The 27,103-nt window shown below is 40.9% G+C and overlaps 1 protein-coding gene across 1 annotated transcript in view; it reads right to left on the bottom strand.

The window, feature by feature from the left end:
* LOC123461522 (protein SET-like) overlaps positions 1 to 26,846 on the bottom strand; it is a 141,208-nt gene extending 114,362 nt beyond the window's left edge. Inside the window, exon 1 of the mRNA XM_045152212.1 lies at positions 26,776 to 26,846. Coding sequence (XP_045008147.1) covers positions 26,776 to 26,846 — 71 coding nt within the window. The remainder of the gene's footprint in view (positions 1 to 26,775) is intronic.
* Between the last annotated feature and the right edge of the window lie 257 nt (positions 26,847 to 27,103).

Raw genomic sequence — 27,103 nt, 5'->3', positions numbered from 1 at the left:
ACGTGGGTCCTGGGGAACTGAGCCTCGAACCGGGGTCCTTAGGCTTCACAGGCAAGCACTTAACCACTAAGCCATCTCTCCAGCCCCTGGTTAGCTTATATCTCTTGACCAGTGAATTAAGGTCATTAATGTTTAGGATAATAACTGTAAGGTTTATGTGGTTTGGTGTTTTCTTGAACTTTGTAAGTTTTTGTACCTTCTCTGAGTTTGGTTATTGTGATCTGCTTCTTGTAGGCACTTGAGGTTGGTTATTTGACTTTTCTGTGTGGAGAATGCCCTGAAATATTCCATGTAGGTTTGGCTTTGTGTTCATATAGTTGCAGAGCTGACTTTTATAGTAGAAAATTTTGCTTTCACCATCTATTATGAAGGATAATTTTGCTGGAAAGAGTAGTTTGGGTTGGAAGTCACAGGTTGTTAGACTTTGCAGTGTACCATTCCAAGCCCTTCTGGTTTTCAGGGTTTCCATTGAGACGTCTGAAGTAATTCTGATGGGGTCACCTTTACACAATGTGTTGTTTTTTCCCTAGCTATTTTTAGGACTTTCTCTTTGGTATCAATGTTTACAGTCTTAATGATTATATGTGTTGAGGAATTTCTCCTTTGTTCCAGTCTGTTTGGAGTTGTTTACTTTTTGTAACTGATGGTACTTTCCTTGGAGAGAGTGGAAAAGTTTTCTTTGATAATTTTGTTGACTAAGTTCTTCATGCTTTTTGTTTGAATTTCTTCCCATTGTGGTATTCCCATGATCCCAATGTTGGGCCATTTAAGGGCATCCCACATTTTCCTCATGTTCTGTTTACAAAAATTTTTGAACTTATTGAAACTTTTGAACTCATGGACTGTTTCTTCTGTTTTGTCTTCCAGTTCTGAATTTCTATCCTCCACATGACTGACTCTATTCTTGAGAGCTTCTATAGAGTTTTGGGATTTTTCAATTTGGTTTATATTTTCTACTACTGTTTTATGTATAGTTTCCATCCCTCTGTCGAGTTTCCTTTTCATGTCATTTTCTAATTTTCTTAATGTTTCTTGGAATTCATCCTTGCCATTCTTTCTTTCTTTCTTCCCCTTTTTCTTCCTTTTTTTTTTTTTTTTTTTTTTGAGGTAGGGTGTCACTCTAGCCCTGGGTAACCTGGAATTCATTATGTAATCTCAGGCTGGCCTTGAACTCACTGCAATCCTCCTATCTCTACCTCCCAAGTGCTGAGATTAAAGGCATGCACCACCATGCCTGGCTCATCCTTGCATTTATTTATGTCTTCAATGAGCTTAGCCAGATGGTTATTGAAGTCCCCCTTTTTTCACCCTCCTTCAGACCATTGAACTATCATTGGAATGCTTCCAGGTACTTGTCTATTACATTTAATATGGTGAGGACAGCATTCACATGACTATCAGTTCTTTGTTGCTTTTCTGCAAGTTCTGCTATTTGCTTGGTCAGGGTTGCATAGCTTATATCTTCATTTGGGGATTATGTTCCTAATGTCTCTCCTATGTTTTGATTAGAGACATCCATTGTGGGACTGAGCGTTCTTATTGGATTTACTTGAATTTGATTTTTCATGTTATTCCTTTTGCACTGTGGTCTGCCCGTCACAGTGTAGGAGCCTTATTTAATTTAAGAGGAAGCTATGGTCTATCCTTGAAGTGTCTTCAGTGATTATTCGCTTTTATGTTTGCTTCCACTAGGTTTGTGATGGCAATTGGGCCTGCCTGCTCAAAGAGAAGGAGCCTGTGAGGCTCTGTTGGGGGCCCAGGGTCCTGATGTTGGGGCTTGTTGATCCATGATTAGGGGTATGGCACTGCTTAGTCAGGTGCCTGACTGAAAAGGCATGGGTAGGGGTGAACGGAACAAAGCAGGCTGGTGTTGTGGCTGGGCTGTGGAAAGGGGGAGAATGGGAATGTGTGGTGATTCCATTATGCTGAAGTTGAAGTGATGGGACAGTGGGTTTCTTGGGACCCTGTAGCAGGGGGTGGATGGGACTTCTGAGCCCTGTGACAGGGCAGGGCAGGACAGGGATATAGGACTGCTGTGGGTCAGTTGACATGCAGGGGGTGATGTGGAGGTCTCCCATGGTGGGAGGACTAGGAAGGAGGGAACCATGGCCTGCTGGCCTGAGTCCATGCATGGAGGGGCAGTGGCATGTGGAGGTCCCTGGTAGTGGTGGGGCAAGTGCTTGACTGCTTACCTGGGTCTGAGTAGGGAGGTGAGGGATGGGAGCAAGTGGGAAGGCGTTTACTTGTGGAAGTCCCCTGGGGAAATGCTAGTCTGCTGGCCTGGGTTGGCACACTGGGGAGAGGGGCAGTGGTGAGTGGGAAGGTGTACCTGGGTGGAGGTCTCTTGGCAAAACACTAGCCTGCTGGCCTGGGCCCACACACGTGGGTGGGGCTGTGGTGGAGTTCTCCTGTGGAGCTCTGTGGTGGTGGGGACATCTGGGGGATGGGGGTGCTAGCCTGCTGGCCTGGGTCTGGGCACTGGGGTGTGGGGCAGCATTCAATCAAGGGTGGAACTATGTTGGTCTGCTGGCTTGAGTCCACACATGGGGATGTGGGGTGGAGGCAAATGGGACAGCATTTTCGCTGGAGGTCCCCTGGGGGAATGCTAGCCTGCTAGCAGTGAGTAGAAAGGCTTTTGTGACCCTGGAGGCCTGAGAGGAGCTACGCTGGCCTTCTGGCCAGGATCCGTGCATGAGGGTGGGAGGTGGCAGTGAGTGGGAGGCATTTTGTGATCATGGAGGCATTGGTGGAGCTATGCTGGCTTGCTGGTCTGGGCCCCTTACCTGTGGTTAATGCAAGAAGAACCTGTGGCTGGGACTTTGAGTAGCAAGGAGGCTTGAGGGGATTGGAGGACTGGTGGGCTACCTAAGAGCATGGGAATCAGCTGATTCCCTTCTTTTCTTCTCCATGCCCTCCTTCTGGAGGTCTATTAGAGTCTGCTCCCCCATTGAAGACCCAATGAACCCTCAATGTCTTGCTTTTCCTTCCCTGGGAGGTGCAGTACAGTTAGGTGAATCTTGACTGGAAGTCTAAAGACTTCAATCTTTACAAATATAAGTTTTTGTTCCACTGGATAATAGTGAATCCTCAGGGCTGGGAGTATTTGTGACTTTACTGCTTTCAATCTACTAATGGCAACTTTACTTAGGAGGTATAAGTTGCAAGGCTCAAACAATAACCTTAAGAAGATCATTTTCAGTGGCCCAATCAGGGTAATGAACCTTTTAACCCATGATCAATAGCTGTCCCATGATATCCAGAAGTTCATTAATTTGTTTTTCCTTTTAGTCATGTTTTCTTTTAACTTTTGGATTCTATCCATAACAACTCCAGATTTATTTGGATATAAGTAGTATTCCTCATCGATAAAAAGTAAGTCTAGCCCTTCTTTATCAGTTGTAAGCAGATTTAGGCCTCTCTAGTTTTTTTTTTTTTAATTTTTATTAAAATTTTCCATGATTATAAAATATATCCCATGGTAATTCCCTCCCTCCCCACCCCCACACTTTCCCATTTGAAATTCCATTCTCCATCATATTACCTCCCCATTACAATCATTGTAATTACATATATACAATATCAACCTATTAAGTATCCTCCTCCCTTCCTTTCTCTACCCTTTATGTCTCCTTTTTAACTTACTGGCTACTAAGTATTTTCATTCTCATGCAGAAGCCCAGTCATCTGTAGCTAGGATCCACATATGAGAGAGAACATGTGGCACTTGGCTTTCTGGGCCTGGGTTGCCTCACTTAGTATAATACTTTCCAGGTCCATCCATTTTTCTGCAAATTTCATCATTTCATTTTTCTTTACCACTGAGTAGAACTTCATTGTATAAATGTGCCACATCTTCATTATCAACTCATCTGTTGAGGGACATCTAGGCTGGTTCCATTTCCCAGCTATTATAAATTGAGCAGCAATAAACATGGTTGAGCACGTACTTCTAAGGAAATGAGATGAGTCCTTTGGATATATGCCTAGGAGTGCTATAGCTGGGTCATATGGTAGATCAATCTCTAGCTGTTTTAGGAACCTCCACACTGTTTTCCACAATGGCTGGACCAGATTGCATTCCCACCAGCAGTGCAGAAGGGTTCCTTTTTTTCCACATCCCCACCAACATTTATGATCATTTGTTTTCATGATGGTGGCCAATCTGACAGGAGTGAGATGGAATCTCAATGTAGTTTTAATCTGCATTTCCCTGATGACTAATGACGTAGAACATTTTTTTAGATGCTTATATGCCATTCGTATTTCTTCCTTTGAGAACTCTCTATTTAGCTCCATAGCCCATTTTTTGATTGGCTTGTTTGATTCCTTATTATTTAACTTTTTGAGTTCTTTGTATATCATAGATATTAATCCTCTATCAGATATATAGCTGGCGAAGATTTTTTTCCCATTCTGTAGGTTGTCTCTTTGCTTTTTTCACTGTGTCCTTTCCGGTGCAAAACCTTTGTAATTTCATTAGGTCCCAGTGGTTAATCTGTGGTTTTATTGCCTGAGCAATTGGGGTTGTATTCAGAAAGCCTTTGCCAAGACCAATATGTTGAAGGGTTTCCCCTACCTTTTCCTCTAGCAGTTTCAGAGTTTCCGGTCTGATGTTAAGGTCTTTAATCCATTTGGACTTAATTCTTGTGCATGGCGAGAGAAGAATCTATTTTCATCTTTCTGCAGATATATATCAAGTTTTCAAAACACCATTTGCTGAAGAGGCTGTCTCTTCTCCAATGAGTATTTTTGGCATTTTTATTGAATATCAGGTGGCTATAGCTACTTGGGCTTACATCTGGGTCCTCTATTCTGTTCCACTGATCTACATGTCTGTTTTTGTGCCAGTACCATGCTGTTTTTGGTACTATGGCTCTGTAGTATAGGTTAAAATCAGGTATGGTGATACCGCCAGCCTCTTTTTTGTTGCTCAGTATTATTTTAGATATTCGAGGTTTTTTGTGATTCCAAATGAATTTTTGGATTGTTTTTTCTATTTCCATGAAGAAAGCCTTTGGAATTTTGATAGGGATTGCATTAAATATGTAGATTGCTTTAGGTAAGATTGCCATTTTCACAATATTGATTCTTCCAATCCAGGAACAAGGGATGTTTTTCCACTTTCTAGTGTCTTCTGCAATTTCTCGCTTGAGTGTTTGAAAGTTCTCATTGTATAGATTCTTTACTTCCTTGGTTAGGTTTATTCCAAGGTACTTTATTTTTTTTGATGCAATTGTGAATGGGAGTGATTCTCTGATTTCATCCTCTGTGTATTTGTTGTTAGCATATATGAAGGCTACTGATTTCTGTGTATTTATTTTGTATCCTGCTACATTGCTATAGGTTTTGATCAGCTCTAACAGCTTGCTAGTAGAGTCTTTAGGGTCCTTTATGTATAGAATCATGTCATCTGCAAATAATGATAACTTGATTTCTTCCTTTCCAATTTGTATCCCTTTTATGTGTGTCTCTTGCCTTATTGCTATGGCTAAGACTTCCAAAACTATATTAAATAAAAGTGGGGACAGTGGACACCCTTGTCTTGTTCCTGATTTTAGTGGAAAAGCTTCCCATTTTTCCCCATTTAGTAATATGTTGGCTGTAGGATTGTCATAAATAGCCTTTATTATATTGAGATATGTTCCTTCTATTCCCAGTCTCTGTAGGACTTTTATCACGAAGGGATGTTGGATTTTGTCAAATGCTTTCTCTGCGTCTAATGAGATGATCATGTGATTTTTGTCCTTCAACCCATTTATGTAATGTATTACATTTATAGATTTGTGTATGTTGAACCATCCCTGCATCTCTGGGATAAAGCCTACTTGGTCAGGGTGAATGATCTTTTTGATATACTCTTGTATTTTGTTTGCCAATATTTTGTTGAGAATTTTTGCATCTATGTTCATGAGGGTGATTGGTCTGTAATTTTCTTTTTTTGTTCTATCTTTGCCTGGTTTTGGTATCAGGGTGATGCTGGCCTCATAGAAGGAGTTTGGTAGAATTCCTTCTTTTTCTATTTCCTGGAAAAGCTTAAGAAGCAATGGTGTTAGCTCTTCCTGAAAAGTCTGGTAAAATTCAGCAGTGAATCCATCCGGGCCTGGGCTTTTTTTAGTTGGGAGATTATTGATAACTGTTCGGATCTCCATGTTTGTTATAGGTCTATTTAAGTGATTAATCTCATTTTGATTTAATTTAGGTAGGTCATATAGATCAAGGAAATCATCCATGTCTTTCAGATTTTCATACTTTGTGGAGTATATGCTTTTATAGTATGTCCCTATGATTTTTTGAATTTCTCTGGAATCTGTTGTGATGTTTCCTTGTTCATCTCTGATTGTATTAATTTGTGTGTCTTCTCTCTTTCTTTTGGTCAGATTTGCTAAGGGTTTATCAATCTTGTTTATCCTTTCAAAGAACCAACTCTTTGTTTCATTAATTCTTTGGATTGTTCTTTTTATTTCTATTTCATTAATTTATGCCCTAATCTTTATTATTTCTTTCCGTCTACTGATTTTTGGTTTGCTTTGTACTTTTTCCAATGCTTTAAGGTGAAGCATTAGGTCATTTACTTGCGACCTTTCTAATTTCTTAATATAGGCACTTAAGGCTATAAATTTACCTCTTATAACTGCCTTCATTTTGTCCCAGAGTTTTTGGTATGTTGTGTTCTCATCATCATTTGACTCTATAAATTTTTTGATTTCCTTTTTGATTTCTTCATTGACCCATTCACATTTAGTAGTGTATTGTTTAGTTTTCATGATTTTGTGTATGCTCTATAGCCTTATTTGCTACTGATTTGTAGTTTAATTCCATTGTGGTCAGATAGAATGCAAGGAATTATTTCAATTTTCCTGAATTTGTTAAGATTTGCTTTGTGTCCTAACATATGGTCTATTTTAGAGAATGTTCCATGTGCTGCTGAAAAGAATGTATATTCTGCAGCCTTTGGATGAAATGTCCTGTATATATCTGTTAAGTCCATTTCTTTTATGACCTCATTTAGTCCAGATGCCTCTCTGTTTATTCTTTCCCGGGATGACCTGTCAATTGATGAGAGTGGGGTGTTAAAGTCAACCACCACCACTGCGTTTGGTGTTATCTGTGACCTTAGTTCTATTAGTGTTTGTTTGATGAATTTGGGAGCCCCCATTTTAGGTGCATATATGTTTAGGATTGTAATGTCCTCCTGTTGGAGTGTGCCCTAAATCAATATAAAGTGACCTTCCTTGTCTTTCTTGACTAACGTCGGACTAAAGTCTACCCTGTCTGATATTAGAATAGCAACGCCTCCTTGTTTTCTAGGCCCATTTGCTTGAAACACCGTTTTCCAACCTTTCACCCTAAGATAATGTCTATCCTTTGTAGAAAGTTGAGTTTCTTGGAGACAACAAATTGTAGGATCCTGCTTTTTAACCCAGTCTGCAAATCTATGTCTTTTTGTTGGGGCATTGAGGCCATTGATATTAAGAGATATCATTGAAAGGTGTGTATTTATGTTTGCCATTTTTTTTTGTGTGTGTGTTTCTGGTTCTACCTGCGCTCTCTTCTGTTAACTAGTGTTTGAGTATTGCTTGTTTTTTCTAGGTTCCTTATATGTGTGCTTTTCCTTTTCTTCAGCATGGAGGATTCTATCAAGTATTTTCTGTAGGGCTGGTTTTGTCTTCAAATACTCCTTTAACCTGCTTTTGTCATGGAATGTCCTTATTTCTCCATCTATTTGAATGGATAACTTTGCAGGATAAAGTAACCTTGGTTGACAGTTGTTATCTTTCAGAACTTGGAATATATCACTTCAAGCCCTTCTGGCTTTAAAAGTTTGTGTTGAATAATCTGCTGTAATCCTGATGGGCTTGCTTTTGTAGGTAACTTGATTTTTCTCTCTAACTGCTTTCAATATTTTTTCTTTGGTGTGTGTGTTTGGAAGTTTGATTATAATATGGCGAGGAGAGGTTCTTTCTGGTTTTGTCTGGCTGGGGTTCTAAAGGCTTCCTGTATCTGCATTGGCACCTCTTTCCCAATTTGGGGGAAATTTTCTTCTATGATATTGTTGAAGACGCCTACTATGCCTCTGGAGTGGTGTTCTTCTCCTTCTACTATGCCCTAAATTCTTATATTGTATCTTTTCATAGTGTCCCGAATATCTTGAAATTCCCACTCATACTTTTCTATAAGTTTGTCTTTCTCTTTGTTGGACTGCATCAGGTCTGTCACCTGGTCTTCTAGCTTAGATATTCTGTCCTCTCCCTCATCCATCCTACCGGTGAGATTTTCTACAAAGTTTTTAATTTCATTTACTGTGTTCTTCATTGCTAGTAATTCTGACTGGTTTTTCTTTATTATTTCTATTTCCTTATTTATGTCTTGTATTGCCTTCTTTATTTCATTAAATTGGTGTCCTGCATCTTCTTTGATTCCTTTGATTTCCTCTTTGATTGTTTTGATGTGTTCTTTGACCTCTTTGAACATATTTACAATCATTCTTTTGAACTCTTTCTCAGGCATTTCCTCTAACTCTTTCTCACTGGAGGACATTTCTGATGCATTAATACTTTTAGGTGGATTTATATCGTCTTGCTTTTTAGTGTTTCTTGTGTTATAATGTATATATTTTTGCATCTTGGATTAAGTTAATGCTTGGATTTTCTAGCTAGCTGTGTATTCTTAGCTGTATCAATTGATTTGATGTAATATATTTTCAGGGTAGGAGCTTAAGGTGTTAGGTGTGGCTCTTAAGATTCTCAGAGTATCTACAAAGGTGTTCCTAGGGGTTGAGTTTCCCTGCTATAGGAGTATTCAAGCAGGCTGAGTGGAATAAAATACAGGTAGATTATAAAATTTAACTAAACACTGTACACATTCAATCAAAAACAGCCCTGAGTATGTATGCAAGAGTAGTTATTATAACGACCAGATCCTCTATCAACAAAGAGGTTAAGATTTCTGGTCTGTTGAGGGATCCAAGTCAGCTTGCGACCAAGTGAGACCCTTCCCTGGTGCAATCCCAGTTACCTTGGATGAGTTTGGTCTCAGTCAAGTTGCTGCCTGGGTCATCGGGCTGCTGTTCTGATTTCTGGAGCTGGGCACTTGCTTTTCCTGTGGGGCAAACTGAGCCGCTGCTGCTGCCTCAGCTGCTGCTATAGCAGCCACTGCTGGAGCCACCACTGCTACTGAAGCTGCTGTTGCTGTGTCCACTGCCGCTGCTCCCCCTGAAGCTGCTGCTGCCGTGTCTGCCTCTTCTGCTGCTGGGGCCGCTGTTACTGGTGCTGGAGCCGCTGATGTTGCTGCCAAACTCTGCTCCTGCTTGGGTCCCACTGTCAGCCCAAGTTGACGTGGCTGGGTCCTGGGCCGCTGCTCTGTTTGCCGGAGCTGGGCTCAGGCGGTGGGGGAGGGAAGGGAGCCGCGGCTGCTCTGGTTCTCTCGCTGCTCCAAGCGTTCTTCTACCTCGCGGTCTGCTCCTCTGTTGCTCGCTGCCGCTCTCCCCTCACGTTTCCCGAGTTGCAGAGAGCATGGTGTGAGGAAAGCTCCGGCACCTGGCTTTTCCTGCGGCTGGAGCCGAGCCTGGCGGCTTTCTGGTGCGCCGTGGCTGTGGCGGTTGGCCGAGCTGTCAGAGCCGCTTTTCCCGCCTGTGCAGGCTCTGGATGCTCTGGAACTCTTGTACTTCTCCGCTGCCGCTTCAATTTCCTATACACCTCACTTTTTAGTAAAAGTGTGTATTTTGCTGAGTTTTTTTGGTCTTTTTCCCCCCTAGGCTGCTTTGGCGTGGTACCTACACCGCCATCTTAACCAGAAGTCCTCTCTAGTTTTTGTATAGCTATGTTACCTAGGGAAGTTTGCTGTTTTGGCAGGTCTGCCAGTAACTCAGCTATTAGGTGTACATCATCCATGAATTTAGAAGATAAAGCATAGCTGGATATGGTGGCACACGCCTTTAATCCCATCACTTGGGAAGCAGAGATAGGAGGATCACTGTGAGTTTGAGGCCACCCTTGGATGACATAGTGAATTACAGGTCTGCCTGAATTACAGTGAGACCTGACCTCAAAAAACAAAAAATATAATGTAAGATATAAAACTGTATAGAGACTCATATTTCTCCAATTTTATTTCCTGTTCCTGAATGACTGATATAGCACAGATTGTTATTAAAAAAGCAAAAAACAGATAACCCTCCAACCATGTTTTCTGTCACTATGTAAAATAGAGCTATTGCTATTCTTTTCCCCAAGTTTTAACCCCATGGTACTGCTGTCCCTCTAAGAATACCAGCAACAATACCATTGGCAGACTCATTTGGGTGTGGTGCATCGTTACCATGGTCCAGAGGTGTATCCCATAGACTTCTTCTAGTGTCCAGCACACATGGACCTACCATCTCCCACTTGTGCAAGTGGTGTGGGCTTGTAGATCCTCAAGCTTCAGCTGTGTGTAGACTGACAAGCTTCTGGGTGTGGTCAGAGCAGAGCATTCCTACTTCCTTCACAGGGTGATTCACAGAGGCTGGTCTGGATGTTGTGCCATCCAAGATGTGTTCCCCTTGGCTGTGTGGGCCTTCTATATCTGAGTATGATGAATCAATGAGGTGGCACCTATAACTTTAACAGCAATTGGAATGACTAGTATTACAGTATGGGAACTGATACAAATTAGCTGGAGTGGCTCATTTTCCCAATCTTTTACTTAGACCATATCCCCAGGCTGTGGGGGTATGTCCAGTTTCCTAGGGGTACATGTGTCTCTTTGTGTTACACATTCCAAGGGAACACTATCAAATAACCAGCATCACTAGCATTAGTAAGTCAGAGTTTAAAGAAAAAAAAAATTTACAATCTAGGGATGAGCTTCACTTTTGTTCTAAACACACCTTAGAACTAGGCTCCAAGATTTGCCACAGTTTTCTCTTGACAGGTGTTGCAGTCAGCTTTGAGTTGCTGACAGAAAACACCTGACCAAGGGCAGCTTGTGGAAAAAAAGGGTTTGTTTGGCTTACAGACTCAAGGGGAAACTCCATGATGACAGGGAAAACCAATGGCATGAGCAGAGTGTAGACATCACCTACTGGCCAATATCAAATGGACAAGTGCAATAGGAGAGTGCCAAACACTAGGAAGGGGAAGCTGTTTATAACACCCATAAGCCAACCTCCAACAATACACTGCCTCCAGGAGGCTTAAATTCCCAAACTACCAACAACTGAGGACCTGGCATTCAGAACACTTAAATTTATAGGTGACAACTGAATTAAATCACCATATTCTGCCCCTGGTTCCCATAAACTGATAACCATAAATGATGTAAAATGCAATGCATGCAGTCTAGCTTTAAAAATCTTCATAGTTTTTTACCAATCCCAATGATATTGAAACATCCCTGCAGTCCAAGATTTGTTAATTGAGTCATAAAACCAAACAATAAAAATAAAAATAAACCCATAATGGTACAGAATAAACGTCCACACTACAGAAGATGGCACTGGGCATTGCAAAAAAAAAATTCAACCAATATGAGATTTAAAACAAACAGGAAAACATCAAACTCTAGCTCAAAGTCTAACAACTGTAACCAGTGACAAATCTCATTCTGTTAATTCTAACAAGTGATGAATCTCTGGAGTTCCAATTCCACCCCTCCAGCTAGGCTATTCACATTTCCAGAAAACATACAGTGCTGGCCGCTCTCCTTGGCAGCTGTCCCATAGTCCTGAAATGTCCATTGGGTCTCCAACTACAACTCACAGTTCATTCTTATGGCTTCATCGGGTCTCCATGCAGGTAGTCTAACAAGCTTGCTTCACGCTGTCCATGGCCACTTCCAAAATGCAAAAGCATGTTGCAAATTCAATGACCCTCATTTCCTGCATTTGTTATACTCCATAATATCAGGTGGGCTGCCAATTTGCTAATCCAGGGGGAAATATAGTAGTTTTGTAGAACATGACACTCTTTCAGCATTCAGTCCCCTTACTTCAAAAGCGTGCACATTCTTCTCGATGTTCCAATGCAGATCAGCTGGCCCAATCTCCAAGGTTGTAAGGGCTCGAACAATTGCAACTGAACAGGCAGAAGGTTTGGCCCAAAGATTTAATTTCTTTCTGTGCCGTATCTCTCTGCTCATACCAGTCCATTTCTATGAAATGCAACCCTGCACAAATTCTCAGAACACAGGCATAACAGTAGTCCTCTCACCAAAATTCTTTTAGTCCAATCTGGATATAGCTCTTTCTTCCCCTCAAGCCAAACCTCAGACTCCATAGTTCTTACTGCATGAAAGAACTTACTTCAGCTCTTTCAATTCTAACCAGAATGTCCATCAAGCTGTACTTATAGCACTGTAAGGCATGTCTTAGGCCAAGGTTTCAAGTCCTTCCATATTCCTCTAAAAAATCCGCTCTACAAGGTCAAGAACCATAACAATACATCTCAATACTAATTTTACCTTTAATTCCCAAATTGCCACCAACTGAGGACCTAGCATTCAGAACACACCAGTTAACGGGGGACACCTGAATCAAAACACCACAGCAGGGTTTCATCCATTGGAGACAAGACTTATGTCTAAATTTATGGACCCATATATTTAAACCATAGGCCCCCATAGACTTGTGACCATCTCACAATTAAAAATAGCTTTAAAAAGCTCGGCATGGTGGTGTGTGCCTTTAATCCCAGCACTTGTGAGGCAGAGGTATGAGGATTCCCATGAGTTTGAGGCCAGCCTGAGAATACGTAGTGAATTCCAGGTCAGCCTGAGTTAGAGTGAAACTCTACCTTGAAAAACAAAAACAAACAAACAAAAAAAGCATTAAAGCTACCTATATATAACCTTTACCAACTTAAACATAGTTCTAAAATCTGAAGTCTTATCTGAGATTTAGGACTGTTTGATAACTGCAAGTCCTGTAAAATCAAAACAAGCTACATATTTTCAACACATAATTGCACAGAGTAAGCATTTCCATTGTAAAAAGACATAATGTGGACAGACTGGACCAATACAAGTTGATAACCATTAGGTAAACATAGTGCTGATGATAATCTTTGGGTTTTCTATTGTATCCCTCCAACTGGGTTGATCATAGCCTCACCAAACATTCCATTCTGAGGAATCAGTTCTCCATGGTAGCCATATTCCAGGTGGGAAATAAACTTTGACTTTGAGTAACATATTCTTACTTTTAAGAATGTATTTTTTTCTTAAGGCATTTCCTCTTACAGAATTTGTATTCTTACTCATTACACCTTTTCTGAGGGGATTTTACTCTGAGGCTGACTAATTAGGGCTAGACATAGACAGAAGGCATAAATTAACCTAAGACCTTAGTATTGTAACCCAACATCTGATTTTTTCATTTATAGTATAATATTTTGTGGTTATATTCTCTTTCTGGATAAGGGAAGACCATGTAGGGTGGTAAAATTAGCATATATTGTATTTTTAGAGGATGGCTTTGTAGGAGAGAATATTAGGGACCTGTGAGGAGCTCTATGCCTATGTATATAGTGACATTTGCCAGAATAAATCAAGGATGTGCTGACCATGTGGCTTCCTTTGGAAGCAGCCATAGTGACTCTCCTTCTACAGATACACTGACTAGGAGTCTATTTCCCAGTCTCTGGGCCTCCATGTCCTTTCTGACCCAGAAAACAGGTAACTTGCCAGAGGCTAGAAACTAGAAGTGTCCCATTGCATCCTGTGGCCTTTTGACCTGAGAGAAGGAAACAAAATATTGGTTATCATTTTAACTCTGATATTTCCAATTGACTTTGGCTTCTGTATATGGTTATTGATCACTCAGAGAGACTATACATATCTGATTAGCAAAACAGATCTGCTTAAAGAAGTGCAGAACATATCTGGTTAACAAAGCAGATCTGGTTAGAGAATGACATAAAAGTTCAAAATCATTCTGATTAACATTTGAGTTTAGTTGTAAAGTGATGGTGCAAGCCACATCTGGAACATAGAAGAAAGTTACTTATAATGTATCTGTCACTTATATGTACATGCATGTTATCCCTGGAAATATATTTTATCAATAAGCAATGAACTTGAGATACTAGTAATGAAACAATTACCTAAGTTAAAACTTGACTGAGGGGCTAGAGAGATGGCTTAGTGGTTAAGGCATTTGCCTGCAAAGTCAAAGGATCCTGGTTCAATTCTCCAGGACCCACATAAGCCAGATGCATAAGGGGGCCCATGCATCTGGAGTTTGTTTGTAGTGGCTGGAAGCCCTGGCATGCCAATTCCCTCTTTCTGTCTCTCTCTCTCTCTCCCTCTGCCTCTTTCTCTCTCAAATAAATAAACAGTAAGTATTTTTAAAAAATCTTGACTAAGACTTTGATTACACACAGCTTAATAATAAAGCAAAACCTGATTATCATAGAACTAAACCAGTCTGATTTTAACATACATTACAGGCATTTTGAGATATGTAGTTTTAGACAGAACCGTCAAGATATTATCATTTTAGTTACCTTAACTAACAACTTTTAAGTACTTTTTAATCCCTCTATTAAAATTGATCTATTATAAATGTCTCTAAATGTTACTAGGCTACATTCAAATATATGTGCCCAGATCTCATATTGTTCCTGTTAGACAAACCTCATTTAATAAGAAACTTCTTTTAATAGGCAGCATTATAAAAAGTCCATAGTTTTATGTTTAAATAAAAGTAACAAATATAATCAAAGCCTTTAGTCTTTTTAGCTGGACATCATTTAAATCTCTAAAATTTTTGGTCTGTACCAAGTAAGTAACGTACTTTTATTTAATTATTAGTCTCTAAATGTTAATGAACTTTCTTTTTTAAAAATTTTGTTATTTATTTGAGAGCGACAGACAGGGAGAGAAAGAGGCAGATAGATAGATAGAGAATGGGCACGCCAGGGCTTCCAGCCACTGCAAAGGAACTCCAGATGCGTGTGCCCCTTGTGCATCTGGCTAACGTGGGTCCTGGGGAATCAAGCCTCAAACCAGTGTCCTTAGGCTTGATAAGCAAGTGCTTAACCACTAAGCTATCTCTCCAGCCCTGAACTTTCTTTATCTAAGTTAATGTCTTTTGTTTCAGCAGCCAGAACTTGTTTCTCACCTGTAAGTGCCATTTTTAACTTTGGATATAATAGTTGTCTGTCACCTGTAAATGTCACATTACATACAGGAAAGCATTATAAAGATCATAACCAGAGCTGGATGTGGTGGTACACACCTTTAATTCCAGCACTCAGGAGGCAGAGGTAGGAGGATCACTGTGAGTTTGAGGCCTCCCTGAGACTACATAGTGAATTCCACATCAGCCTGAGCTGTGAGACCCTACCTCAGCAAAACAAACAAACAAACAACAAACAACAACAACAACAAAAACAAAACAAAGATAATAACCAGATAATAAGGTCTAATATAGTTAATTTGATCCCGGGAATTATTTCCTTAGTGGCTTTGCTAAGTATCATTTTTTTTGAAGAGTTGTCTCCATGCTTGTCCAGCATTATCTTAACAGATCAGAGGAGGGAATTTTCTATGTGGAACTAGAGCCAGCTTTGTATACAAAATATTATGTGATCCTTGACAAAAGGATGGGCTGAAACTGAAGTTCCTAAGAGTTGCACCTGTATTATTAGGATTTCATCTGAAGCAGTTGTGGAGAGTTAATTGATATCTGTCCAGAAGTTATAGTTGCCCAACAGAATAGTCAGTTTCCTGTCTTTTTGTATGTAACTTGGCATCTCTGTAATCAGCCAAGATGTCTGTTGCTCTGAGTTATAATTCTCATAGTTTTTAGTTTGTTAAATTTTGAACCTCACAAAACTAGCTAGGATCTTCTGGCCCCTCTTAAACACCTTAGTAGCAAACAAACAAACAAACAAACAAACAAACAAACAAACAACAAAAAACAGTGAGGTATCACACTTGGAAGATACAAGATGACCTTTTGTCCATGTATCTGTTTAATTAAAAGTTTTAGTTTCCTCAGATCATACTTAGTGAACTCATACAATCACAGAAAGACAACTGCCTCATGATTTCACTTATCTGCGGTTCCTAACCTGGACTTGCTGGAGTTGCTGAGTACTTCATAGGCAACTCAAGGCCCAGACAACAGGGATGGAATGGTTTGGGGGGAGGGGAAGGGAAGGAAAAACAAACAAAAATGTAAATCCAAAATGAGCTGGTTCCATAGAAACCAGTTATCCTGTCTAGTGCTGAAAAGTGCTACATGAGCTACTGGGAGAAAGTGGCCAACATTAATCTGAGCAACCAGAGGTCTAAGCTACTCAGAAGCAAACACCCTGACAGGATGTACAAGTCAGTGCCATAGTGGTGCACAGCCCCAGTGGGTAACCATAGCTTTCTGATTTGCCAAGAGATCCACTCAGTGTAAAGGAACACATGTCTAGAATTAAGAACTAGATCAGAATCCTGTGAAGACAAAGATTATACTCTCCAGTGTCACGGTCTCACTAGTCTTTGGCTAAACGAGAGGTTACATACATCAAATTCTCCCTAAATTAATTAATACTCAACCCATTTAAACTATGCTGACTTCATTATCCATTGGAAAATCTGATCTTCTTTTTCAGAAGGTAGTGAGACAGGAGGGGATAAACTTCCCCTCACACTTCAGCCAGGCCACAGCTGAATCCACAGAGGAACTGGGGAGACGAGCATGAGTGCTGCTTCCACGCTGAACCTGATAATCAGCACCAGGGTGCAGGAGACAGACCCTGAGGATATGCAACACCTGCCAAAGTAGAGATCCCGAGATTCCTAAGAGCTCATCACTGACGTAGATTCAAAACTCACTCACCATGGCTCCGGAAGTTCTGCAGAAGAGGGGGCAGAAGATTGTAAGATTGTAAGAGCCACAGGTTGAGACATCATGCCCAGAGGCATTGCCTCTTCCCAAAAATAACTGATTGCAGCTTCCACAACACATAAATCACAGCCCCATAGAAAATACCTACAACCCCATAGAGGAGTGTTCCCAATGGAATGGGGACAGGGATGAGGGAAAAGTAGGTACCATCACATTATGTATCCATATAAAAATATGTTGTTCATAATGATAATAATAAGTAGAAAAAAGTTTTAGGTTCCATCAGAACAAAAGGAAAACACACTAAAAGGAAGGAGAATCTCTTAAGCACATATTTCCTTGTTTTTAATTTTGTAACCATTTCCCTTTTCGAATCAACCCTACCGTGGCTGAGGTAGATAGTATTTTTATTTCCCCTCTCATGTCTTCTTGTTGCATTTTGTCAGCCTTCCTTGGAAAACCGTGTTTCCCAGTTTTCCTTCCCATCAGCAGTTAGGTCTGGGTAGAATCTGTTAAATTCATTCCTGTTGTCTCTTTCTTACAAAGATCCATCTCTATTTGCTAATCTTTTTTTTTTTTAAGTTTCTTTTCCTCTATTCACATTCTTTTACCTTACAATCTATGTGACCATAACATAGCAATATTTTCCAAACATTTTACAACATCTAGCATTTAAGGCTCCCCTCCCTCTTTCTTCTAGTTTTTCCCTAACCTTTCCATTTCACCATGACTTGTTAACAAAATACGTTTATTGGTCATCTTTTTTTCATTAAGCAGCTCTTTGAAATCTCCTTTTATAAATTAGTAGATCAGACTTGATTTATAATATTTATCCAGTATACACATATAAAACACATTTTAAAAGTATGAAAGCAGGTTAGAGCACTGTTAGAAATTGTCTGGGCTGGAGATATGGCTTAGCAACTGAGGTGCTTGCCTGAAAAGCCAAAGAACCCAGGTTTGATTCCCCAGGACCCATGTAAGCTAGATGCACAAGATGGCACATGCTTCTGAAGTTCATTTGCAGCAGCCAAAGGCCCTGGCAGGCTCATTCTCTCTATTTCTATCTACCTCTTTATTTCATTTGCTCTTTCTTTCTTTCTTTCTTTCCCTTCCTTTCCTTTCTTTCTTTTTCTCTTTCTCAAATAAATAACAATATAAAATAAAATAAATTTTCTGACAAATTTAAGAGAACTCCTGAGTCCAAGTACTTTAAGCCTATTTTCCTTATCAGCAGTTTCACAGAACTGGGGAGACAAAGAAAACTAAAACAGTTATAGCAAATATTTACATGGTATCTATAAGAAGTTCCCCTTGTGTCTGCAAAGAACACCGTGTCAGCTTTGGACCTAGCCCAACACCCAACTTTTCCTGATGGATATAGAGCCACTGGGAAACACAGCAGGAGCAGGGCTCCCCAGGGGCTCAGTAGCTGAATTCATACATTCACAGGAGATCAGCGATAAAGAGTCCCCTCAACCTCTGCCTGAGAGGCTCTCATGCAGGTCTTTCCCTCAGTGCCAGGCCATTGTGTAACCCGGGTCCTATGAGGGAAGTGCCCGGTAACACATCCCAGGCACTGGCTCATGCATTGACCTCCAGAGGTGGTTTTTGGTTTTTGTTACTTTTTTTCTTATTCCTCACCCCAGTCTGGTTTCCCTACTTCCTGTGTCCCCCTCTCCATTTCAGTGACACCAGGCAGACAAAAGGAGGAAGGGGTTTCAAAGGAAGTCATTTAGTTGCTTAATGACTCAAGGGGCCAGGAGTTTGCGTGCAAGACTGTTTCCCAGCCAAATGCATCAGATAGGAAATAAATCAAGCCAGCAAGAGTAATAAGGCAAAATCCACTACAAACAGAGGGAGAGGTATTTTTTTGAGGTAGGGTTTCATTCTAGTCCAGGCTGACCTGGAATTCATTCTGTATTCTCAGAGTGGCCTCGAACTCATGGCAATCCTACCTCTGCCTCTGGAGTGTTGAGATTAATGGCATGTGCCACCACGCCCGGCTAAGAGGGAGAGTTTTTACTGAAGCTTTACATCTAGAACTCTCCTAGCTAACAGACAAGCCCTGAAAACTGATTGTGTTGGAGTTTTATATCTTTTACAATCCTTTGTTTGAATTTTTCTGTACTTGTAGAGAGTAGAGATTTATTGTCTGTGAATATAGGATTAAGACATTTCTTTCTGTCAAACAAGATTAACCACAAGTTGTTGTCTCCCAAGATAAAGTAGTTGTATATTTTCTAAAAGGGGTCAGTCCTGGAGTCAGTTTCTGTCTGTGTAACTTTAGCTGTCTTGTCACAGAATTCTTGTTATCTGTTAGTATATTGACTTTTTCAGTAAACTGTTTAAAGGAAACTTCCTGGCTACAATTCCAGAAGGGGGAAGAGCAATGTTTATTGCCTACAGTTTTATTACAGTTTATTGCCTTATATTCTTAGGTGTATTCACATAGTTCTTATAGATACATCAGTTATACTCCATCCAGACTAATATAGGCTAGGAACACCAGTAATATGACATTTTCCTAATACAACAACATTCTTCCTCCAGCAAGGCTCCACCTCCCAAATTACCACCAACTGGGGATCAAACATTCATAGCACCCAACTTTATGGGGGATACCTGATTCAAATCACCACAGTGTGACTGCCTGAGCTGGCTTCTTCTCAACTTTCCACTCTGCTTCATGTTCTTGTAATTGCTGTTCTTCTGGGTGTTTATGATTGGTGTTCAACTGCTGAATGTTTATGCTTGGGATTTAAGCAAAGTTTTTTCTCTTTCCTCTGCTTTTTAACTTTCAATTCAAGTATCAGATGAATTGCTATGTCCTTGGGATGACCTTCTCTACCCCCTGGAATACATATGCTCAGGGGCACTCTGTAACTCCTCTTTCATACCATCTCATCAGGAAGTGTTTGTTGGACCATGCACCATTATATGCATGGAAGACACAGAAGGGAAAGAACTAAACAATGCCTTTATCCTCAAGAGCTTGGTAGGGGAGGTAATCCTGTACTTTCTGAGGGGCTCTGGCTTTGATCTGACAGTCAAATTGGTATAAGACAGAATAGAGAGAAATACAGAGCAAGAATATGTTTATTCTAATTTGTACTTGACATGGGAGTCCTCATAATGAAGTGAAGACCCAAACTATTAACAGAGCCTCCATGCATTTGAACTGATCTGAACAAAAGGAGACAATTATAGAAAAGTAACTAAAATACATAGAAGAGTTAATAAAGATAAAAATTATTTTAATAATATCTGCTTATTTGGAGTTCTGTTGATTTCTGAAAGGTCAAGAAGTCCAAAGTGACTGGGCAAGCTGACCTTGGTGAAGTCTCAAAATAAAGATCCCCCCAGAAAGTCCCTAGGTTATAAACACCCCAAATGCCTTATCTGGTAAGAACATCTGATGTGCACAGACCTGCCCTAAAACCACAGAAGATAAACAAGCCCAATTTGCAGACTCACCAGGCTCACCTTTCTCCCTCCACCCCCATCCACAACTCTCTTTTTTCCACATATGGGCCCACAAAATCCCAGCTCATGGTTGAAGAGATGGCTTGGTGGCTAAGGTGCTTACCTGCAAAGTCTAAGGACCCATGTTCAACTCTCCAGCTCCCACATAAGCAGAAGCACAAGGTTGTGCATGTTTACAAGGTGGCACACATGCATATGGAGTTAAATTGCAGTGGATGGAGACCCTGTTGTGCCAATCCTTTCTCTCCCTCCCTTGCTTTTGCCCTCTCTCTCTCTCTCTCTCTCATAAAAAAAAATAAACAAATGTAGCTCAGCTGTCTGAGTGTGTGGTCTCCATTCCTTGGGATAGGCCACTGCCAATAAAGAACAGTCTGTTGTTGCTGAGGTCAGTCTTTTACTTTCAGTTTCACATTGCCACAGATTCTCCTGAATCCAACAGTTTCAACCATAATGTTAAGACCATTTCTTTCCTCTTGCTAAAGGAAAGGAAGTTCATACATAGCAATAGGATAATTTTACCTCCCATTTTCAAGAAACAAAAAAGAACCAGAGTATCCTTATTGGACATGATACTTTTCAAGTAACTTTAATTCAAAATAGTAATCATACCTGAAATTATATGTTTGTTGTTTGTATCCTTCGTTAGACTCAGTTACATCAGGGTAGAGAACAGTGAATATTTGTAAAAGGGTTCAAGCATTCAAAATTTACTAAGACTAGTTAGATCTGTAATTTGAAGGTCTAAAAACGCCTTGGCAGATAGTTTAGAACATGTCAACCATACAAAACTATCCATAAGACTTGGAAAGCTATAAAACATGCTTGGAATTATGATTGATATTAAAAGATGGCTTGATTCATTAGGTGAAAAGACATTAGACTTTCCCAGACAAATATTGATTTTAAGTGTTTTATAAGGATTTGCTGTTGAAGGGAGCAGGATAGATCAACAGCAAAAATATCAGGACATCATGACCTGAATAAGCAGTGAACTTCCATCAATTCTTATTGTAAATAGGACTTTATAAACAAGCTTGCATTTATTTGGGACAATCTACAGCTTTGGAATGCTCAGAATCTTTATCTCCTTTAAAAATTTTTCTTTTTATTTTTTAGTGTGGATAGTACATACTTGTAGTGTATGTGTGTGCAGATGCACCCACCCCATGCATATGTGTGTATAGACCAGAGGAGTATATCAGGTATCCTTATTTATCACTTTTACACTTGATTTCTTTGAGACAAGGTCTCTTACTAAGCTTAGAGCTCATGCTCTTTTTAGGTTGGACTAGCTGACCAGTGAAACTTAGTGATCCTCCTCTCTCTGTGCCCCTCCACACTGAGGTTGAAAAAATATACAACTATGCTTTGCTTTTGAAATGGGTGCTCAGGATCAAATTCAAGTCCTTATGATTACACCAAGCATTCTTGTCCACTGAGCCACAGCCTTAGTCTCAGAATCTATTTCTTTTATCTGTATATTTATTGTCATTGGAGATCAGAGCTAAATCAGAAAACAAATTTGCTCACAAAAATGTATTCATTCGCAAATTAGTTTTTAACTACAAATAAATGGTACTTCTAAAAGGGAAATTTGAATGAACAACATTACTCTTCAATTCTACATGGTAAATTCCCCCAGGACAAGTTCTTTATCACATTCATCCTTGAGCCTCTGAACTGGGCACAGATTCTGGCAATAATTAATTATCCAGAAGTATTCCTTTTTTTCTTTTCATAAATAAGAAATACAAATTTCCTGAGTGGGAAAGAAAAATTCACTTAATTTGCCTAATTTACTTAGCAAAGAGGCTAATAGCAGCAATGATGATAACTGATTGGCATAAAGTTTATTCATTTTTATTTATTTTTATGAATGTGTGTGCATGGGCATTTGTGTGCCTTTGAGTGTGGAGGTTATTGGACACCCTTGTGTATCATTCTTCAGAAACGCTGTTCACCTTATCTTATTTATCTGTATATTATTTATTGAGAGGGTCTTTCATTGGCTTGGAACTCAATTAAGATAAACTGGCTGATACGTAATCCCCAGGGATCCTTTTGTCTCCACCTTCCCAGTCCTGGAATTATAGGCATGAGTATTTTTATGTGGGTTCTTGAGATCCATCACAATACTGATTGAGCCACCTTTCCAGCTGTTGTAGACAACCTTACATTGCTGGGATAAACATCCAGACCAGACACAGCTTATTAGAGGAAGAGAGTTTTATTTGAAGTTTACAAATCCAGAGGAAGTTCCATAATACAGAAGAGTCTGGCCAACTTTCACAGGTCTAGGCAGAGAGAAAAAACTACCACCAAAAAGGCAAGCAAGAATACTTCATGAACTCCAGGCAAAGCTCAAGCATTTTGCATATTTTTAGACTGGAATTCCAAATCCACCTCTACACCTTAGGGCTGAACCTAGGATCTACTCAGTAACACTAGGTTACAAACTTGAATAAAATTCTTGAATCAATTAGGAGGCATCCATCCATTCAAGCTACCATACAGTCCCAGAGCTTCTATTTTTATAGGTTACTTTGACGTTGTCAACATAGGCAAAGTAGTCAACCAAAATCAAAAGAAAATAATGAAACTGCATTATAATATTTTTGCAGCTTTCCTACCTTTATAAGAAAATAATCACAAATGCAACAATAACAGAAAACATAATGTTAGGTAAGACAAGAGTCCCAAGATGAAGTAGAGATGAAGACAGAATGACGCAGCCTGACTGATGCAACTTTAGATGTTTCCCTTTCCTAACCTTTACTACTCTGACCTAACAATGCCCTCAGCCATAGCTTTCTTGATGATCTTATCTCAGAGATAACCTAGCTCCTCTTCTGATGGCAACTCATCCTCTGATTGATGATCTCTTTGTTTAGTCTTTGTTTCCTTGACTAATTAGTTTCTCCATTTGGTCCTTGCTCTCCCTTGAATTCCTCAGTCCTTTGTTTTCTATACCCTGTCTCAAAAAGAAAAAACTATACTAAAACCTAAACTATCTATAATTACACCAGATGTTCTCTCTTTCTCTCTCTCCTCCTGTGAGACAGCCCGGAATCTCAGGCCCCCATAAGCAGCTCTTTTCCTGCCTCAGAATGGTTGTCTGTGTTGTCTTTGTTCACTCACAAACCTTACATCTGGTGCTGAGACTAAGATAGGAGGCTCTATTTGCCCTTTTGGGTTACCAGGCCTCCTTTCCCCTGACCAGACCACTGAGCTTCCACTGACCTCTGATGGCCTCAAGCAACCTGCCAGGTGCAGGCTTCCTCACTCACCATGATTCAGGTTCACTTTTCCTACTTCACTCATCCTCTATTCCTTGGTAAGTGACTCTCATGGATTGGTCTGCACTCAGAGGTTTTCTTTTTCATTCTTTCTTCCTTCCTTCCTTCCTTCCTTCCTTCCTTCCTTCCTTCCTTCCTTCCTTTCTTTCTTTCTTTCTTTCTTTCTTTCTTTCTTTCTTTCTTTCTTTCTTTCTTTCTTTCTTTCTTTCTCTTTTTCTCTCTCCTGTAATCTTCCCTCATCCTCTCCTCCTTGGTCAATGTCCTTTATGGATTGGCCTGCTCTCAGAGAGAATATATATTTTTTTCTCTCTCTCCAAAACTATACTGGTAGGTCAGGCCACACTCCTCAACCTTTTTTTGGCTCCTCAGGTCTTGAGAAAGATGCATTTTCAACACTTCGGGACTCTATCCATTTCACCAAACACTAAGGGGTGACTTTTGGTTCAGTTTTCCAGGTTCAGGACACTCTCCTCCTTCCATGTCTTCCTCCTTCTCCTTGCTAAACTTCCTCAGCTGCTCTTAGAGAGGAGCTGACATGCCCCTCTTCCCCTCCCTTTTTCTCCTCCTCCTCAGCCACTGTCAGCAACAGGGCACCTGCCCACCCTCTGCAGCCTCACTGTCCAACACTGGCATCATCTCTGACCACCCGATTGCCTTGGGCATGAGTAGCACTGAGCCACTATAATTTACATGCTCCCAGCTTGGTTTCCCAAGACCTTCTGATCTGTGTGCTCCCTGGCCCAGCAGCCACCACCACTACTGCTGCTGCAAAAGAAACCACTGGTTACTCTTTCTTTCCTTCTCCTCCTGAGATCTCATCCTTCACTGCTAATTACTCACTCCTTCAGGATCATGCCTTCCTTCTCTCCCTTCTCCTCCTGAAATCTCACCCTTCACTGCCGGTTGTACACTCCTTCAAGAGCACAGACATCTGCCTTACCCACTAAGAGGTTAAACAACTGTCAATTGACTTGAACAACCTTTACCTATGAGGGAGGTGAAGGCCCCATTCACCCTCATGGGCCAGGGGGCATATTGGTGTTTTTCCATGTAAACCCAGCTTGAGCCCTGGTTCTTTCTTCTTATTCTCATTCCCCCTCTTCCTCTCCTCCTGACAAGAGCCTCATGCTATACCCTTTCCTTCTGTCTATCAACTGAGAAGGGAAATAAGACTTACAAAACTGTCCTTATTACTTCCTTGGCTTGTCTCCTTCAAAACTTAAAGAAATCAAGACTCCATGATAATATCAAACATCACCACCCAATATTTTATTCCAATAGAGCATGGCCTGAATATAAATTGGACAATGGGTTCATATGACCTGAAAATGGTACTTTTGATTTCCAAATTCTTACTGATTTACATGACATCTGCCACTGCACAGAAAAATGGTCCAAAATTCCCTATATTCAATCATTTTTACTCTACAAACTTGTCCTCTCTGTTCTGCTTACCCTACTCACCAGATTCTTCTAGCCAAGACCTTGGGGACAAAATGAAATTCAACATCCCCTCCTTATTATTCCTCACCTTCAGCTCTTGAATCTGACACTATGGATGACCTTCCCCCTCTGCTTCCCTAGTTCATCCTCTTCCATCTGATCCATTCTTCACACCCTTGCCCTTTCCTTCTCCTGCTTAATGCACCCTCTCATGTACACATGGAATCTTTCCCCTACAAAAGGTTGCAGGAACTGAGGGAATTGTGCACACTCCTGTCCCATTTTCTATGTCTGACCTGTCTTGAATTGAAGTGCATCTAGGATCTTTTTCTCCTGGCACTGTCCACTATACTAAGGAATTCTGCTACCTTACTCAGGCCTATGCCATTACCTGCCATGATCTCTATGTTGCCTTGTGTACCACTCTCACTCCAGATGAATGTGAGTGCACCTGGGTGGCGGGCCAGGCCCATGCAGATGATACTATCTAACTGACCCAACCTATCCATTCACACTGTGGCAGTTCCCAGCAAAGACCTAGGCTGGGACTACCAGGTCCTGTTCCTATCACTCAAGATCCCCTTCTTTCTCCAGGGAGGGTGGCTTGAGACTGAATGGTTGTCTGTCTCTTTGCCAGACTCCAGAAGGCTTCCCACAGGTTGTTAACTTTAATAAACTCCTCTCAATAATGCAAAAGACTGACAACAACTTGGAAGAATCCGTGGGACACTTAACAGAGGCACTTACTCAATACACCTGCCTTGATCCGACTTCCCAGGAAGGCTTTTTGATTCTTAACACCCATTTCCTAACTCAATCTGCCCCGCAAACAAACAAACAAACAACAACAACAACAAAAAGCCCTCAACCACCCCCACTCCTGCCCAGGAAAATCTGCTTGAAAGGGATTTTAAAGTTTTTACCATCTAAGAGGACCAGAAATGGATTGGTTAGCCTGGCCAGACACAAACAAAAATATCAGTTCCTGCCTGTAGCTCTTTGGAGTCCTCCAAATTACACATCGGGACCTCAGTGATCCTCACGGAGACCCTGCTTTAATTGTGGCACTGAACCAGAGTTTTCCCCAATCCAAGCCCACTTCCAAGGTCCTGCCCTTATTGAAGACTCTGGAGACACTGGAAGGTTTTCTGTCCCTCCCTGCCTTGCCAAGGTAGGCCTGCCTCTTCTCTTCAGTCCCTACAGGATATGCTCAGTGATCTCCTTGGCCTGGAAGCCAAAGACTGATGGTGTCCTAAGACCTTGGCCCCTGACAAGACTCTCCATATCACAATGGATGAGCCCAGGGTAACCATCCAAGTGGCAGGTACCCCTGTCTCATTTATATTAAAACTGGATCCACATGGACAGTCCTGCCACACTACTCTGGCTAGACCGTTCCCTCACAGATCTCCCTCATGTTGCTGCCTCTCTCTCCTGCAATGCTTGTAATACTCCATTCTCCCACTTTTTTTTTGTAATGCCCTTTTGCCCTGCCCCACATCTGGGCTGAGAACTCATGCATAAACTCTCCCTCTTCTTAAACCCTCGTCATCTACCATCTTCATCCTTACCCCAGCTCCCTTTCTTGTCAACCCCCCCCCCCAACTTTCCCCTTCCCACTTCTGAAGTCAATCCCCAGGGGTGGGACACTTCTTCACCGGCTTGGTTCTCACATCACCCACCTGTTTGTATCAATATCAAAGACCCTACAGTATTCCCCTATCTTACTTAAACACCATCAGGGACTTAAACCCATCCTTTTTCACCTCCTTCCCACTGGCCTCCTGCACTCCACTCATTCCCCCTATAATACTTCCTTTCTGTTCATCATTAAGGCTGATGGAACCTACTGATTAGTCCAAAATCTTCAGTTGGTCAAGGCTGCTGTCCTACTGATTCACCTGGTAGTGCCTAACCCAAATATCCTTCTCTACCACATCCCTTCCTCTACCACTCACCTCTCTGTTTTTGAACTGAAGAATGCTTTCTCTGTACCTCTCCAACCTGACTCCTATGATCACTTTCATCTGGGAAGACCCTGACATCCACACTGCAA

This window comes from Jaculus jaculus, chromosome 6 (genome assembly GCF_020740685.1).
Source record: "Jaculus jaculus isolate mJacJac1 chromosome 6, mJacJac1.mat.Y.cur, whole genome shotgun sequence".
Classification (NCBI taxonomy): domain Eukaryota; kingdom Metazoa; phylum Chordata; class Mammalia; order Rodentia; family Dipodidae; genus Jaculus; species Jaculus jaculus.
The sequence above is the reverse complement of the archived record's forward strand: the minus strand, read 5'-3'. Positions and strand labels throughout refer to the sequence as shown.